The 18,034-nt window shown below is 39.3% G+C and overlaps 1 protein-coding gene across 2 annotated transcripts; it reads right to left on the bottom strand.

Annotated features, from left to right (window-relative positions):
- Window positions 1-2,627: 2,627 nt before the first annotated feature.
- LOC146483989 (band 7 protein AAEL010189-like) lies at window positions 2,628-13,975 on the bottom strand. 2 transcript variants are annotated; one of them, XM_085105310.1, is made up of 5 exons: window positions 13,811-13,975; window positions 10,634-10,737; window positions 6,683-6,755; window positions 6,177-6,259; window positions 2,628-4,049 (listed from the first exon to the last, which is right to left on the bottom strand). In XM_085105310.1, exons 1-5 carry the CDS (start codon window positions 13,821-13,823, stop codon window positions 4,044-4,046), a joined length of 279 nt encoding a protein of 92 aa, XP_084961436.1. In that variant the 5' UTR covers window positions 13,824-13,975; the 3' UTR covers window positions 2,628-4,043. The 2 variants fall into 2 exon arrangements, with proteins under 2 accessions (XP_084961436.1, XP_084961435.1); XM_085105309.1 differs by having other exon boundaries at window positions 2,628-4,024; window positions 13,811-13,974.
- Between the last annotated feature and the right edge of the window lie 4,059 nt (window positions 13,976-18,034).

The raw sequence follows: 18,034 nt of genomic DNA, 5'->3' as shown, positions 1-18,034 counted from the left end.
TACAGAAATTTATGATGTTATTGTGGACATAAGTTTACCTCTGAGGTGAATCAGTCCCATGCCACCTGCTGTGAGAAAATTATGGTAACGACGGTGAGGCTGTGAGCTCTCCCTTGAAAACAGACAGCTTCGCAAAAATTATACATCTCCGTGAAAAATGAGTAAAATTATCAAAAAATTTGCGAGGCCACAGGCAGCCCAAGCTCGCAATGTGGTGTCACGAACGTGACTCTTTCTGCAAGTGGTAATCAATATTTTATCATGTGGTTTAGGGCTTTCTGCAAATGACAAAAGCTAGTGGAGTTGTAGAGCTACAATGCAGTTTTTATGGGAAATTTCACAACATTGCGGCCTCCACGTTTTCATTTTTATTCAGGCTCTCTCTCTCTCCCGCGCCAATCAATTCCAAATTTCAACATCCCCCTTAGCCTCGTTGCGTGCCTCCGGCCAGAGCGCGAGCAGCTACGAAGGAGACTACATTGGCTTGTTCAATTCTCGCATCCCGGGGCCAAAAAGTCGTTTAAATGACCTACCAAGCTTCCTCCTCGAGGACAAATTTTCAGAATCAATCAATCACACACTGTTCATGCTTTGCAAAACGTGATATAGTTTCTTGACACTTTCAAAACCTATTTTGAAGCCGTTTGAGTGAGCCATTCCTTCACAAAGGCGGAATTCTCTCCTTAATTAAAAATCTCCTTACTCCCCAAAACTAGGGAAAAACCACGTGCGAAAGCCGCTAGACAAAAACGAAAAATTCAGTTCAAATTTTCCCTCCCCGGGGATGGTGCACGGTCAAATGCCCGGGGTATGCTCGTGTAGGGGGTTTGATCGGCCCGCGAAAAGAGAGGACTGCCGACGCCTATTTTTGTTTAACCAACCACCTTTTCTTTAATTCATCTTGTAAGCATTTCTTTATGTAAATATTGCGACGACTGACTACCTGCAGTAACACAGCTATTTTAGCCACTAAACTGAACTTGTGAAAAAATTTCTCTCTCTCTCTTTTTTTGTTTTTGTTTTCCTATCTCCTTTTACCCCCGTCCCCGTTTCTTCTTAGTTACAGCCTCGTTTCTGGCCAGCCTAGCCTGTGAACAGGCTCTCAAGTGTGTCAAGTAAGGCATAGGGCGAAGAGAAAAATCGGCGCGACGGAGACGGACGAGCGCAGCGCGGTCTCGATTTTACTCTTCGCCCTATACCCTTCTTGGGAGCCTGGCTAAGGCAGCCCAAGTCAGCGCAGGTCGGAGAAGTGAGGACAGATGCCCAAGGTAGTTAACCAAAGTGGGAGGAGTTACACCACAACGACACAAAAACGAATGATGCAGTAACATCAAGTATTTAGTGTTGAAGTGAGTGAGTTAGTGCCGTGGAGGTGCAAAGAGAGTACGGAAGAGAAGTTAGTGGAGTTCGCCGCGGAGATCAGTGTACAAGGGAGGTTTGGGAATTGACAGTGTTTTGGAAAGAGAATTTTGAAATGCAGAGGACCCGAAACTCAAGCGGTATGAGGAATTCATTGATGCGTGTAGTAGAGGGTGGCTGGAGTCCAGAATTATCAGCTTTCTGTTGGTTGCAGTGGATATGGGCGAGGAGCTTGCGTACATGTGTAACTTCACAACGTACAAAACCTACCCCGCAAAAACACGACAGGTCTGTAGTCTGTCCCATGCCACTACCTGCAAATATTTAAATGCTCCGCCCCACTAGCACCTTGCGCTAAACAACTATAGAGAATACGAGTAGTAAGCGAGCGAGGGACACACGCGAGCGCGCGCGAAATTGCTCGCCGCAAGGAGACGCAACGCGTGGCTCGTCGCGTGCTGTGTCACTTGCCCCAGTCACGCGAAGAAATGGATTGAATTATAAAGACAGCTGTAGGCTGAAACACCTTTTTTATTCATCAGAACCTAGATTACAGATTAAGAAACAGTCAGTGAACAACATTATTTTAAAGCTCCGACTTGCAGAAGTCCTGTTTTACGTAAAGAATTTTATAAGGAAAAATAACGGAATAACAATATACCAGTGAAGGATGAATAAATGAGTATGAATATATGAAACTAAAAATTATGAACTGCAGATGAAAGTTTAAATAGAAGAAAAGATCCTCGCAGTTAGTATGTAACTTAAATTTGAAAAGGGAAACGAAATGAATTCTGGTCGGTTGTAGTCAAATGATGTCATCTGGCGAAAAGAACGCCTGAAAAGAAATTTCAGGCTTTCTTTTCACAACTGCTTAAGTTGCGTACTAACTGCGAGGATCTTTCTTCTATTTAATTAGCTAATTCCCGATTAAAAATTAACCAAGGTTTTCATCTCATGCAATTAAATTATTTTAAGCTAATGGTAAAGAAAAGTGTAAGTCAAAACTGAGGCACAAAAATCTTTTGAAGAATCTTATTGGTTTAAAAGTAAATAAACTCAGGTGTGTCTATTTATCACTTTATGGCCTTTCATACAGCCAGAAAAAGAAGCAATCCTAGAAAAGATCTTGGTAAATTTTCTCAGGCATTTATTACAAACTGAATTGCCATGAAGTGGTGTTAAGTCAAAGACTACTGTAATTATGCCTGTATAAGAATCAAAAAGACAAAAATTGAGGTATTTCTTAGAAATTATAACCAGCTGTCCCTCCAGTAAACATCTGGGGCAGAAACTTTTATTTTTACCTTTCAGTTTGGGACTCATACTATTCTTCTGCCTTTCAAAGGCACTATATGTTAACTTTAAACTTGATTAGGTGTCCCCTACCTGAAGTACAAACCATCTTTTGTCTTATTGACAATATGCTGTACAACATTTCTTTGTTGAAACAACATTAAACAAACAAAGTACAGGTTCCTAATATCTATAATTTACTAATAATTTTATATAACTACTTTTCATTTTTGAATGAAACAGTGGTATAGAAAATCTAATACTTTTAATGTGCTAAACACAAGTTCCTATATGCATATCTCTATGTAAACTTTACAATAATAATAATAATAACAATTGAATACACTTATATAGAACTATATTTCCTGAAAGATACAGTTATAGCACTTTACAACAATATAACTTAAAGATAATAATTAAAATACAATAAAATTATTACAAAAAGAATGAAGACATTATCTCATTATGGTTCATAAAACACTTTGTTAATTAAAGCCATGATTTAAGTTTACGTTTAAATACATTTATTATTCAGCCGAAGAGCTTTTCCTAATGCCTGGTGGTAAAACTATATCTTCCTATGCGTAACTTTTCTTTTATTCATGTTTATTGCATGTTCACAAGGATTGATGGAACCAGGATAATAAGTTATCGAAAAAAATACATGCAATTACATAATAACTACTAGACAGGATTTTCCCACCCATGAATGCTTAACAGATTGCAAGTTTGCATGCTAGGCCCAGTCTCTAGTGATCCCTAGGATGACAGCAGCCTAAGGAGCTATGCTACCACCAGGCCTCTCTCCCACCCGGGAAGGTTAAATATTAACAATAATTATTATTACTTGTATTGGAGCCTACCAGCAGACCCTCATCATTGATTGCTTTATGGAGTTCTTTGATTTCAAGCGGGCATTAATGTGCACTTTAATTTGCCATGTGTTTGCAGGCAGAACATTATGAAACATCATTGTCACATATTTTAGTTCTGAAAAACCCTGAGGCAAGCATGCAGCTCCGTAAATGTGTGCATGAGTTTCCAAAGGTGTTCTGAGAGTTGGTTCCATGAAGTTTCTGCATAGACTGACAAGGCGCCTAGCAGTAAAAAGTCAATCCTTGCAAGGATAAATTTCAAATCAAGGTTGTCATCCTATGACAGGGTCACTTGCACTGCTTTTCGTTGCTGGAATGTGACGGCCTCCTAGTGAGCCAAGATGACCAGTATCTTAATTAAAAGTGATGTCACCTTATGTAGTAACCAAGGAAACCAGAAACCAGATGTACATGTAATGTTCAAAGACTCATTGCGGATAGATAAAGGGACAGTCCTCCAAACTTTGCAAACCTCAACACTCCTCTTTTTTCATCTGCAAATGGTCACAAAAGTCAGACCTGAGTATACAAATAACTGAAAGTTTCAAGGGTTCAGCTTCCATTATAATGCTGACTGCATCCTTCATCTCAAACAAACAACTAAAGGTTGGCTTTTTAACAGGTCTTTGATGAAACATTGATAACCAAAATTAAAGACTGTGTAAATTACACACTTTTTTTACTTATCTTACTACCAATACAGGCTACTCCCTTCATTGCGAACACCCTCAGGACCGCAAGTCAGTGTCCTTAATGGCAAGAGTCCGTAATAGCAAAATTACTGGCAATTTAGCTGTATGATCTTTAAAGTGTCTTTATTTGCTTAATCAAATCTTTGTGTTGTTCTGATATGGAAATAAAAAAAGATTTTCCTTTATTGCCAATTTTTCTTCCCAACATTTGCTAAAGCATATAAAGCATTAAATTTTACTTTTGGTGGGTTACAATACTGCACAAGATGGGAGACTGGGGATAGTATAGCTGTGATGTCAACACAGGATCGTTAATTTTACGGTTTTTCTATTCCTCAGTTGTTTCATTGTGAGCATTCAACATTCCCAGTCATAATTTTGTCCACACAGTTTTGTTTCTCTCCACACAAAAAGTAGGTTCAATTTCTGCCGCTCCCTTGGGTTTTATTCGGTTATCTTTGGGGATGAGTGCAGGCTCATTTCTGTATTATTATTTTGTATTTTTTATTTACTCCACATGATGCTATTACATAAGGTTACAGTGCTAAAGAGAGGAGTGGAGAAGGGCATAATAATTAGTTAACTATAATTGTATGCCCTTTAAAAATACGAAACAATATTTGTTGAAATATAAAAAAAATAGAAAAGGAAAAGCAAAACTAATTATAAATAGAGGAGAAGAAAGACAGAAAACGTTTTACAGGGTTGTATGGCAGTGATTAATACTGAGCAAAATAATACTGGAAGAGAGCTTGTTTAAATAGTTGTTTTGTTGGATTCCCAAACAACAGCTGGTAATCGAGCCTACGCAAAAAACAACTAAGGAACAGGTTTTCTCAAATTAAGGTTACTGTTAGTATAAATTTCGCTAATACTACTGTCAACAAAAATGTGGCATGGGAATTTCATGATAGGCTTTGAAGAAGTCCTTCATTCCATAGGGAAGATAGGTCAGATGAATATTATTGTTGCAGTAACGGTACTTTACAAACCGGTCAGTATAAAATGCAGACTGCAGACTGCAGATTGCAGACTGCAGACTGGGTATAAAATGCAGGCTAGGTATAAAATGCAGACTGAGACCAAAACCGCCTCTTCGTCAAATACAGGATACATTTTGAATTTTTCAACTTAACTTAGTGTCATACAATCGTCTTTCGAGATCATTTGCCATAAAATATTTATTTGACATTATTATATTCTTTTCGAAAAGCGTCAACCTTGAAATAAACAACCTCAAAGCATGACGTAAGCAATTAAATGTTGACACATGACCTTTACTTCGCACGTGGTTGACCTTTTCGCCGCTTTGCGTCAACATGACATCGGCAACATCGGTAAGTGGTAGTCAGGGTGGCAGTAAAATAATGTTTCTTGAATAAAATGTGTGTTTATGTATTGTTAGAATAGTGAAGGTATACAATTTGTCTTTGACAAACTTCGTTAATATTCAAGGAAACTAGTTAAAATCTGTCGATGTCAAATTGCTTGCCCCCTCAGAAATCAAGTCTGTTTCCCTCATAATAATAATTATGAAAACCGTCATGGGCGTAATTGTTTACGAACTAATGCAAAGCGATTAAGCTGGAGTCTTCTTTGTGAAGAAAGGGCCTCAGGAAATGAAAGCTACCAAATCAAGATAAAGAAAGCAAATTGTTGAGAAATGGGTCAAAAATAAGGTCAATTTCGAGGGAGACGATCTCGGAAATGTGATTGCGTGACACTTGAGTGAGTTGAAAATTGAAAATGTATCCTGTATTTGACGAAGAGACGGTTTTGATATCAGTCTGCATTTTATACCCAATCTGCAGTCTGCAGTCTGCATTTTATACCTAGTCTGCATTTTATACCCAGTCTGCAGTCTGCAGTCTGCATTTTATACTGACCGCTTTACAAACCCCCTGTGGTGGCATATGAATATTAATGTTGCAGTAACTGTAGTAAAAATACAAACCTCCTGAGGTGGCATGTCAAATGATGTAGTCCTGAGATCAACTTTCTGATATGTGTCAGTACAAGGCAGAATGAAAAACAACCCTGGAAAACAACGATATAACATAAATTGTTGTCTTTAACCAAAAAAAGCTGTAAACCATACATTATCTAGGAGTTGGACGTATTATATCCCAGCAAAAAGGGGGTGGGGGAGGGGAGAGGGAGAAGTAATCGGGATGCTTCCTGTTCCTGTAGGTTTAAATACCGTTCTCACGTACGATGCTAAAAGACCCACAACCAAAAACAAAATTACAGGATCTACTAACAATGTATTAATTTGCAGTAAAACTGTAACTTCCAAGAGGTAAAAAGGAATTTTGGCCACAACCGCGATTCTAGTACTTTTAATAAAAGAAAGTTTGGACAGGCATCTCTGTCACTTTTGTACAGCAGTCCTCACAGATAACTATATCTATCACCAGTTTAGAGCAGTGTTGTTACATTTTAGAACAGAAACTTCAATACCTGGTTCTTTGGGTCCGCCAGGAAGCTGCCGACCAAGACGGTAAATTACTACTTGCTCATGTTCTTGCAGAATCTGTTGTTTGTTTAGAAGACAATAGTAAAAGTTAACTATAAATTATCTCCAATTTTAACCAGTTCCCAGGCTGAGTAAGCCTTGATTCACTCATGGATGAAATGGCTTCTTTTGTGATGGACTGGGGTGTGCTGTAAAGTTCTATCATGCAAATTATCGACCGTTGAAAGTACACATGAAATGTCAGACCTCCAAAATAATTATAACCATGAATTTAAAGTTAAGCGAGCCTAAGAAACTGAAGAAAATGACAGCCAGAAAGCAAAAACAAAAACAACAACAAAAAGAATAGCTTGACATACTCTGTGCAGTGTGCAATATTGTTGGACATGGTATATTGACAGAGCAAAACTAGTATTGGTAATTATTAAATTCTCAGCCTCGGATATTGCATTTCTAGCGTTCTGATTGGTTCACTAAATCTCGGTTATCAGCTCATATACCGTAGTTTGACCTTATATGGAAAACGAATGCCCCAGGTGTCGCTAAGCTAAATTTTTTTTTCCGGGGGAAGCAAAAGTTTCTTCAGAAAAATGTAGAAAAAAAAGGAAAAGAAAGAAATTCCAAACAATGCCATCTCAATATAACAACAATAAAAGCCACAAAGTTCGGTATGACACTATTTAATGGTACATATCTCAGGAGTTTCCTTCAAAATCTTCAAAATTGCAAGATTTTACAATTTTTTAGATCACATAACAACAATAATATAAACAACCGGTTACCTTCAAAAATTTCAGGATGGCTTGCAAATCCTGGCGGTAAGAGGTTAAAACCAATCGAAGAAATTTCTCAGGAAGAGCTTTATGCCTGCCTTTATGTTTTTACGAATTTACGAGGACTTGAGATGGTTCATCTATGAAATCCGTACGAGCGGCGGCCATAATGTTCATTTCCGTCGCTCGGCACCACTCAGCAAAACATTTGCACTAATGTGCACAGCTCTTACGCTTCTCAAATAAGCTTGAAGTTTAAAAACTTGCACTGAATGCTTGTCTCAGTGAGGTTGTACCTCGTACACTTGGACTTGCCTGAAGTGTTTTAAATCGTCCGCAAGGAATTCAGTTCAGCATGAAAAAAGCCGACCTTGCCCTGATCTCTTCCTTCGCTCGGCACCACACAGCAGAACATTTGCTCAAATGTGCACAACTATTACGCTTCTCGGTGAGCTTGAACTCCAAAAGCACTTGAATGCTAGTCTCAGAAAGGTTATAATTCGTACATTTAAACGTTTCTTGAATTTTAGATGTCCGACTGTGTCCAATTTTCTTCGCTTTCGATTTTTCATTCAACTCCGTTTGCAAAGCGCTTCGCGTGTCATGTGATCATTAGGTTTCGCGCGCTTTGGTCGGAGGTTGCCTCAATATCCGGTCGTTTTAATTTGACAGAAATTTTTTCTTAAAATATAAAAATTCAGTAAACTTCAACAGCAATGTCTAAACGTGGAGAATTTAATAAAACAATTATTCCATTCGCGCTTGTTGGATATGAGATTAGTTATAGCCAACCCGGCGCTTCGCGCCTCGTTGGCTATTTACCATCTCATATCCAACGCGCGCTCATGGAATAATTGTTAAATAATCCAGACAGAAGGGTTGGAAACTAAATAGCATTGTACCTAACATCCAGGCTGATGACTCAAGAATTAACGCACCAATAATAATAATAATAATAATAATAATAATAATAATAATAATAATAATAATAATAATAATATATAAAGCTACCGTCAATTGACTTTCCTTTAGGGAATAGCGTAGAAGCTCAATATAGTTTTGGTATTAGAGAACTTTTATATTTGTATGAGATTTTTATATTTTATCGCTATTTTTTTTTTAAGTCAGCAGTTTTCTTTTTATAAGTTCCTAAAGATCGCATAGGAAGGAAAGTTATTGACTAAAGAAGACGAGGCTAAAGCAAGATGGAAAGAGCACTTCATGGAAATCTTAAACCGGCCAGTTCCCGAAGTTGTTATTGAGATGGAAGAGGCAGACGTAGTGTATAACAGCATCAATACAGGAGAAATAACAAGGGAGGAGATTAGGAGTGCATTGAGGCACATGAAAAGTGGAAAGGCGCCAGGTATTGATAGTATCACGGCAGACCTTCTGAGGGTTGACATTGACACCACAGTTAGTGTCCTGTATGAGTTATTCAACAAAATATGGGAGGAAGAAAGTATTGCAGAGGACTGGTCTAGGGGGCTTATCATCAAACTGCCCAAGAAAGGGGACTTGACGAGTTGTGGAAACTGGAGAGGTATCATCCTCATGTCTATTGTCGCCAAGGTGTTGGGAAGAGTCTTGATCAAGAGGATTGTTGTTGGAACGGATGCTGAGTTGAGAAGAGATCAAGCTGGTTTTAGAAAAGGAAGGAGCACGACTGAGCAGATCTTCATATTGCGAAATATAATTGAACAGGTAGCCGAATGGAACACCAGCCTCTACCTTTGTTTTGTGGACTACGAGAAGGCCTTCGATAGCATACACAGAGACACTCTCTGGAAGATCATGAGGTACGTGCTATGGAATACCAACTAAGATCGTGAAAATGGTGCAAGTCATGTATACTAACTGCACATGTGCTGTGGTAGATGGTGCTGGAAGATCAGATTGGTTCGAAGTGAAGTCAGGCGTCAAACAGGGTTGCAACATGTCAGGGTTCCTGTTCCTCTTGGTGATTGATTGGGTGATGAGAAGATCAGTCGAATGCACAAGGACAGGTATTAGGTGGAGGTTGACAACTATGTTAGAGGACTTAGATTTTGCAGATGACTTAGCTCTCATCTCAAGTACATTCACGCAGATACAGTCGAAGATTAACCATCTCAGTAGTAATGGTAAAGGAACAGGCTTAAAGATTAACACCAAGAAAACCAAACTGATGAGGATCAACGCCAACAGCAACAAGACAGTTGTTATAGATGGGCAGGAAGTTGAGGATGTGGATTGCTTTGACTACCTAGGAGCAAGAATAACCAAGCATGGAGGGGCTGAGGACGATATCAAGCACCGTCTAGGGAAAGCTACAGGAGCATTTAACAAACTAACTAAGATCTGGAGAAGTGGACAACTGAGCAAAAACACTAAGATCAGAATATTCAAATCCAATGTCGTAGCAGTGTTACTCTACGGATGTGAAACATGGAGAATGACAAAGAGGGACGAACGAAAGCTGGACACATTCCTACACAAGTGCTTACGTAGATTACTTAAGATCTATTGGCCAATGAAGGTGACAAATGAAGAGGTTAGACGGCGAGCAAAAACCTGCTCCATCAGTGAGCAGATTAGGAGACGGAGGTGGCGGTGGATAGGGCATGTCCTGCGCATGAGCAGCGATCAGAACCCGCACATTGCCCTAACTTGGACACCGGAGGGGAAGAGGAAAAGCGGGCGGCCGAAAGAGACCTGGAGAAGGACTGTGGAAGGAGAGAGGCAGAAGATGGGTTTTGACACTTGGGGAGAGGCTGTCATCGCTGCGAGAGACAGGGTGGGATAGAGAAAACAAGTCAACGGCCCTATTCTCCCAGAGGAGATAAGGAACTAAGTCAAGTAAGTCAAAGATCGCATAGGTTACGCTGCGCGCCCTATGCTGTTCTATTTTAGCATACATATGTTTATTAACTGCACAAAATAATAATAATAATAATAATAATAATAATAATAATAATAATAATAATAATAATGAAAGAACCCACCAGTGCTCAAAATGAGCGGTCGTCCCAGTTGTCTAAGACCAATGAAAGTTTTTAGATTAAAATTACATAATTTATCACATTATATCAGAATCCCTTCTAGTTGGCACATATATATGCAAACAAGTTGGGATTATTGAAATGGCTGATTCTAATAGAGTCAGCATCCTGACAAACTTACCTTCAAGGTACAGCACAGCGAAAATGGCATGAAAAGGAGGACCAAGAGTAAAGACAAAACAATCAACACATAGTCAAAGCAGCTGAAACTTCCACCCGAATGCTCTAAGGAAATCAAAAGAACATTGAAAAAAGTTTCACATAAATTATCACACTATAATAATATAATGCTATAAACGAAGGGCTGGCTAGAGCATTAAACTGACCCAAATGACATTTCAGATCATTTTTGGTTGTTTTAGCTCAGATTAACTGCAAATTATTTTTGCATGTGGCCAGTTGTACTCCAGTGTTTTATCCGTATTGGGTCACAGGTAGCCGTTGAGAATTTAAATACATTATAAGACTTTTATGGGGAATAAAATATTGCTGATTCCGAACCTTTAATAATTCTAAATTTTAACTTTCATTCAATAAAATGAATAAAACTGACTCACCTCTGATGTATTCTCGTGCGTTTGGGGGTTATTTTACTGTTTCGGCCCTTTATTCTCGGTTTTCACTGTCACGCCATTGAAAAAAAAAATCGAAACCATTCCGTGAATGAAGTCAAGAAATTGACATGGTATAGAGGATACATAAATAAGGCATCTGTCCAAGTGTCAGGTCTGTGCGGCATTCTGTACTCGAGTTATTTGACAAAATGTTCAACATAAATTTATAGAGCTTAGTATGGAGACGCCATGTTTGTGTCCCTCTGAGGGGCACAAACATGGCGGCCGGAAATACGAAAAAACATCTGGAGTTCACTTTTGCCAGAAAAGAAGTTTGTTTGCCCTTGTGAATTTTTGAATGTTTAGATTAATATTTCTCCTCAAACTTAAATTGTTTAGAATGCTGAAAATCACCCGAAGAGTCATTTTTAAGATACGGAAAAGCTCTGTCACGGCCGTCCTCTTTATGTCACGCACGATGGAAACTCGGAAATTGAAACTGGTCTATTTTCAAAAGGAAGCACGACATCGAGCTAAGAAATTGTGAACAGACATATTTTTAGGTAATCTTTCCTTGAATGAAGGTAAAAATTTTGTAGGCCTCCCAGCTTTGAATTCTAGAATTTGGTGACGTCACATGAAAACCAAGAATTCTTTGAAATCACTGTTATTCCCAGTGATAACTTTCAAAGAATACCCGAAACGGTAAACTTATCAACCCCCAAATGAATGAGAATACATCAGAGGTGAGTCAGTTTTATTCATTTTATTGAATAAAAGTTAAAACAACAATTAAGACTCCGTCTTATGAAGGGAATAACAGTGATAATTTTTAAAGAATGCCCGAAACAATAAAATAACCCCCAAAGGCACGAATACACCAGAGGTGAGTCAGTTTTATTCATTTTATTGAATGAAAGTTAAAATAATAAGACTCCACCTTATGAATGGAAAAACAGTGATTTCAAAGATTGCCCGAATTGGTAAAATAACCCTCAAATGCACAAGAATACACCAGAGGTGAGTCAGTTTTATTCATTTTATTGAATGAAAGTTAAAATAATAAGACTCCACCTTATGAATGGAAAAACAGTGATTTCAAAGATTGCCCGAATTGGTAAAATAACCCTCAAATGCATGAGAATACACCAGAGGTGAGTCAGTTTTATTCATTTTATTGAATGAAAGTTAAAATTTAGCATTATTTAAGCATCGGAATCGACAGTACTGATTTTATTCCCCATACAAAGTCTTATAACACATTTAAATTCTCAACTGCTGCCTGTGACCCAATACCGCTTGCACTCAAAGGTGTTCGTCACACTAGTAATTAATTGGTGGTTTTCACCTCACACATCGTCATGCAAGTAAAAAAATGAAATCCTCAACCATTCAATAGATAAAGTCAAGAAATTGATATGTTGTAGAAGAGTGATACATAAACAACGTGTGAAAACCACGGGGCTGTGCGATATCTCATAATCGAATTATTCGAGAAAATGTACCAAGGAAAATTACAGAGTTTAGTATGGGACGCCATGTTAGTGGACACCAACATAGCCACCAACATGGCGGCTGGAAACCAGCAAAAACATCTGGAGCTACCTTGGCTATTTCAAAGCCTTTCTTCTCTCTGCTGAACTTTCACACATTGGCATAGTCGCTTCTATTTAACAATTAGATTATGAGCTCGAGATTTCTATCGCGTGATAGCTGATGAGGGCGCAGCCCGAATCAGCTATCACGCATAGAAATCGAGAGCGAATAATCTAATTGTTTTAGTATAAATCTACTAGTCGGTCAAAACTAAACAAGTAAATTATCTATTTCCTCATCGCAGACACTTCGAAAACGCGAAGAAGCAGGCGCCATTTTGTTGAAAATCGCTACTCACTATCTATCACAGAATAGATAGCGAGTAGCGTAGCCAATCAGAGAACGGCATTCGTGATAGAACACTAGTAGATTTATACTAATACATGTTAGCTGATCAGACCTAAGAAAAACACGAGGCAAATCGATGTTTTCATGTACGTGACATGTTTAGAGCAGCAATCGCTTCTGTCACGCACTACCCAAAAATCTAAAATTCAAACTGCTCTATTTTCAAAACAAAGAATGCTATCCTGCTGAAAACAAGCAAGCCGATTGAAATTTATATTTATTTTATGTGATGAAGATAAAAACCCAAAATTTTGCAAAATTGTGTTTAGTTATGAATTTCAGGTTTTTATGACGTCATGTGAAAACCAAGAATTGTTACACGCTCTCCAGTGACACGAGCTTGGGCTGCCTGTGACCAAAGCTGCTTCAAAGAGGGGTGTGACAAAAATTGCACAAAAATCGCAACTTACAGTAAATGGGCCTTAACAATTCAAATTTTCGATAATATTAACGATTGTTTTGCCAGCAAGGTAGTTTATATAATTAAGCACACGTGCTTTTCTAGCTCGGCCGGTTGTATTGTAATGAGATTGTTTTCTCTGATCCGGCCACGTTTTTATGGATCAGCGATCGATTTGTTATTGCCTCTATCTACACGTAAGCTTAACTGAAGCTAAAGGAGTACTTAGCCAGTAACCTTTATCACAAGACCTTCTCTTGGGAATTGCATTACTTTTAAAGCAAAAGGGAAAAACAAAACATTGCGTGATTTCTTCCTTCCTCACTACATGTTGTATCTCTGTATCTGAGATCACCTTTGGCCACACTAGTTGTACGATCAAAACTGTTGTTTCTCTTACCCTCTGAATCCATTAGCTCCTTTGGTTCTTGACTTCTCTTTTGTCTGGGATTTACTAGCCTGTTTTAGTTTAATACTGGCGTTCTTATGGGATATAGGTGCGAATCGAACAATAAGGCGCGGGAAACAAAAGACTCGAGGAGGGGGCGAAAGAACGCCTTCTCTCTCCAGTCTCCTCGCTTTTGTATAACCGGGACGCGGGCACTTGCGTTTTTCTGCTCTCAGGGCCGTACATAGCGGGGGGTGCAGAGGGGGCAGCTGACTCCGCTAGGAAAACTCAGTTTTTTCTGACATAGTGTTGAGTTTGCTGAGCTATTTCTATAGCTATAATGGTCCGAAATCACAAGAAAATCGACAAATTGACTGAAAAAAATCTTCCTTCAATGTGAATTCCAAATAATTATTTTGGAAAATCTTTCGAGGCAAACGCCAGTACGAGTTTTCCTATAAAAATAATGATTTTGTAATTTGGGCTGCCTGTGGTTTAGAAGTTGGCGAGTAAATTAAGACTGACAAGCCTAAGCCACTCCTAGCCTTTTTAAATCTAGCTTACACGAGTATGTTTCTAACAACAACAACACTTTCAGTAGAAACCAGAGAGTTACAAGTTAGGTATATACCTACCCGCAAATAGCTAAAGCTAGTCGAGGCGGGTAGGTATGACTATATTAAGCTAAGTGCAAATACATTTTTGTGTTTACAAGCTGACATTACAAAGCAACAGCAGCAACTAAAATAAGACTTAAATAAGTAGTAAAAAATTAAGTGAATATACAGGACAAAAACGGATTTGCAAGCTATATTGATAGAAATTACGGGATTGTTACAAAATTTACAAGTTTTTGATTATTTCAAGAATTGAAGCCAGGTGTAAGGTAAGAATTTTCTTTTTTAAAATGTTGATAAGTATTTCATTTATTTGTTTTTGAATAGTTTTCTGTTGTCAGACTTTCTAATATTATCAGGTCAGAATTCCATAACCGTGCCCCAAATCGAGAAAATGAATTCTTTAGTTGTTCAAGACGTGGAGACATGATATAAAATTTGTTAGCGATTGCTGACTTGGTGTTGTAGGAATGTATATCTCGGAGACATGTTTAAATTGGTTTTTAAAGGCCTGCGCTAATTCCCAAGGTTTGGAGGATTTGATAGAGCCTTGAATTTAAGCATCGTATGTTCCGACACCACAGGTCATTTGTAGCTGATGAGTTTTGATTTTCCTATTTTGAATTCTCCTCATTTTGAATATGACTTCTTATTCTGTGTGTTAATTTAACGACGGTGTTTTTGATGCCACATAGGGCATGTCAGCTAGGTTTGGTTTGGCTCGTTTTTGTGCAATATTAGGACAGGGATTAATCATTGCTTGTATCGTGCAATGAGCTTCATTCTGTAGTTGTTGTAATGCCGGGCCCGGCTATTCATGAGTTTTTGTCACAAGGTGTTGCGTTTCTTGACCTTTCTTACACGGCTGTTTAGTTTTTTTAGGTCTCTAGTAATCATTGTAGCGTGTTATAGAGCTATGCAGCGTTTTATAGTAATAAAAGGCTTGAATTATACTTAAATCTTTTTGCAAATTGTTATAGTGCGTTTGACTTGTGGGAGCTCAGTGATTTCCTCCTTTTGTTTTCAGCAGTGCATCGACTGTTTTAAATTTACCATTAAATGAAACTTTAAGGCAATGTGTGGTTCCAGCTAAACAAGGTGTTTATGCCATAGTAAATCATGACAATTTAAGACAAAAAGCATCAGTGTGTTTTGTTTTCTTTAAAGATCTTAGAGGGAACTTTCTGTGTGGGGGTAAAAAAAAAATAAAACATTCAACTAGAAACTGTCTGTATACGGGAGACCCCTGTGAGAGGTGTGCGGAGTTTGCCCCCGACAAAAAATCCTAGGTACGGCCCTGGCTCTGTAGGTTAATTGCGCCTTGACAGTCACCCTTCTTAATTCCTAAAGGTCGGCACACACGAGGGGACTAGTCGCAGGGACTTATTTTAGGGACTAGTCCGCTATAGGGTTTACACGATGACACGATGGAACAAGTCCCTTAAAGGGTTTACACGCGGGGACCTGTTACACATCGAAATAGCAAAATTTAGGGCGCAGACACGAAAAAGGAGCGGTCCTAAACGGTGCATCCGAAGTTACAAAATTAACCCCAAAACATCGAAATACACGTACACGTCAATAAAACAGCACACAGTCGATCTATAAAATTAGTCAGTTATTTACAATTTGGAAAACGTTTTTTGTTTTTTTCTAGAGTTCAGTATACTACTGATCTAGAACCGAAAAATAGCAGCTATTCAAACAAGGCCTTTAATACAAACAAATTCAAGATTTATTCTCCAGGCCATGTCAAATAAAATTTCAACCTCACAATCGGCCCCCATCTTATTTTCATTTGGTCGCAGGGGCGACCATAATTTGAGAGGATAAGTCCCGAGGACTTGTCCCACGAATTCAAACCATGTTTGAATCCGTGGGACAAGTCGCAGGGACCAAATTCTGGTCCCTGTGACTAAATTTTTTGATGAAAATGGGTAGTTCACACGAAAGGACTTGGTCCCCGGGACTAGTAGCGGGGACTAGTCCCTTCGTGTATGCCGACCTTGAAATTATGGATGTTGCCTTGGCAACCACATCATCATCATACTTGAATTACATAAATGGCGAAAGAACATAAACTGAGACTAAAAACAATTGAAGTGATATGAAGTGAAAAATAATTTATGCCTATTTGAAAGGCCTTTCAAAGAGAAGAAGAATGGCGTTTAATGCCGCCTCAAACATTTCTTCTCAGGACTACACTCACCCTGATGGTCATAATTTCAGGTCCTTTTATCTCAGATTGTCTCTGAAAGAGTCTATCCCGAGTCTTAATGTGGATTCAGAACCAACACATCAACATTATACATGGTCTTCTCCATCAGACAGCTCCAAGAGAAGTACAGAGCAACGAAAGCCTCTCTACATTGCCTTCATCGATCTAACCAAGGCTTTTGATCTAGTTAGCAGAGATGGACTCTTCAAGTTCCTCCCAAAGATTGGTTGCCCACCAAGACTCCTCAGCATCATAAAAAATCTTTTCATGACGACATGAATGGTTTTGCGATCTTCGATGGCTCAACCTCGGTAGCCTTCGACATCCGCAGCGGAGTCAAGCAGGGATGTGTACTCGCCCCCACCCTGTTCGGGATATTCTTTGCTGTCCTCCTCAAGTTCCCATTCGGGACTTCCACCGAAGGCATCTACCTGAGGACCAGGCTGACGGGAAACTGTTCAACTTCGCCAGGCTAAAAGCCATCACCAAAACGCAACTCAAACTTCTGCTAGACTTTCTGTTCGCAGATGACGCAGCTGTCGTAGCTCACTCAGGTGAGGAACTCCAGCAATTGATGAGACGCTTTAGTACAGCCTGCAAGCACTTCGGACTGACCATCAGTCTCAAGAAGACCCAAGTGATGGGGGAAGGAGTCCCTTACCCACCTGGGATAACAATCTCCAATCATCAACTTGAAGTGGTCCATGATTTGGATTGGCAAGGCATCAACCACCATGTCCAGCCTGACAAAGAGAGTTTGGAAGAATGGAAAACTCACGGCAGAAAACACCAAGATTCAAGTATACAAGGCGTGCGTGCTGAGCACGTTTCTGTATGGAAGCGAGTCTTGAGTGCTACATGCATTGCATGAGCACAAACTCAACATCTTCCACCTGCGCAACCTCCGACGCATTTTGAACATCACCTGGTAAGACATAGTTCCCAACACTGACAGAGGTTCTTGAGAGAGCAAATCTGCCAAGCATGTACTCTCTATTGAAACAGCGACGCATGCGATGGCTGGGGTATGTTTGTAGAATGGAGGGGGGCAGAATCCCAAAGGACACTCTGTGTGGTGAACTGGCGGAAGGAAAGCGCCCCGCTGGCAGACCGCAACTGCGATTCAAAGACATCTGTAAATGCGACCTGAAATCCATGAACATCCGGCGATACAAACTCTTGGGAAACTCTTGCCAAAGACAGATCAGCCTGAAGGGAGCAGTGATAGCTGGCCTTGATACTTTTGAGGAGACACTCACAATCATCCAACACAGACGAGAAGAGAAGGAGAAGAATGAAGAAACAGCAAGAGGGGCATAAAGACTCTACCTTCATCTGCCCCACCTGCGGAAAGGACTGTCATTGAAGAATTGGCCTTTCCAGCCACAACAGAAAATGCTT

Source organism: Pavona decussata, unplaced genomic scaffold, assembly GCF_977016875.1.
Source record: "Pavona decussata unplaced genomic scaffold, jaPavDecu1.1 SCAFFOLD_37, whole genome shotgun sequence".
Lineage (NCBI taxonomy): Eukaryota > Metazoa > Cnidaria > Anthozoa > Scleractinia > Agariciidae > Pavona > Pavona decussata.
The sequence above is the reverse complement of the archived record's forward strand: the minus strand, read 5'-3'. Positions and strand labels throughout refer to the sequence as shown.

Coding starts and splice junctions, on each gene's coding strand:
- LOC146483989 (XM_085105309.1), bottom strand. Junction 6,756..10,633: donor CGCTGTGCTGTACCTTGAAG/GTAAGTTTGTCA, acceptor AACAAACAACAG/ATTCTGCAAGAACATGAGCA. Junction 6,260..6,682: donor TGGCGGACCCAAAGAACCAG/GTATTGAAGTTT, acceptor GTTGTTTTCCAG/GGTTGTTTTTCATTCTGCCT.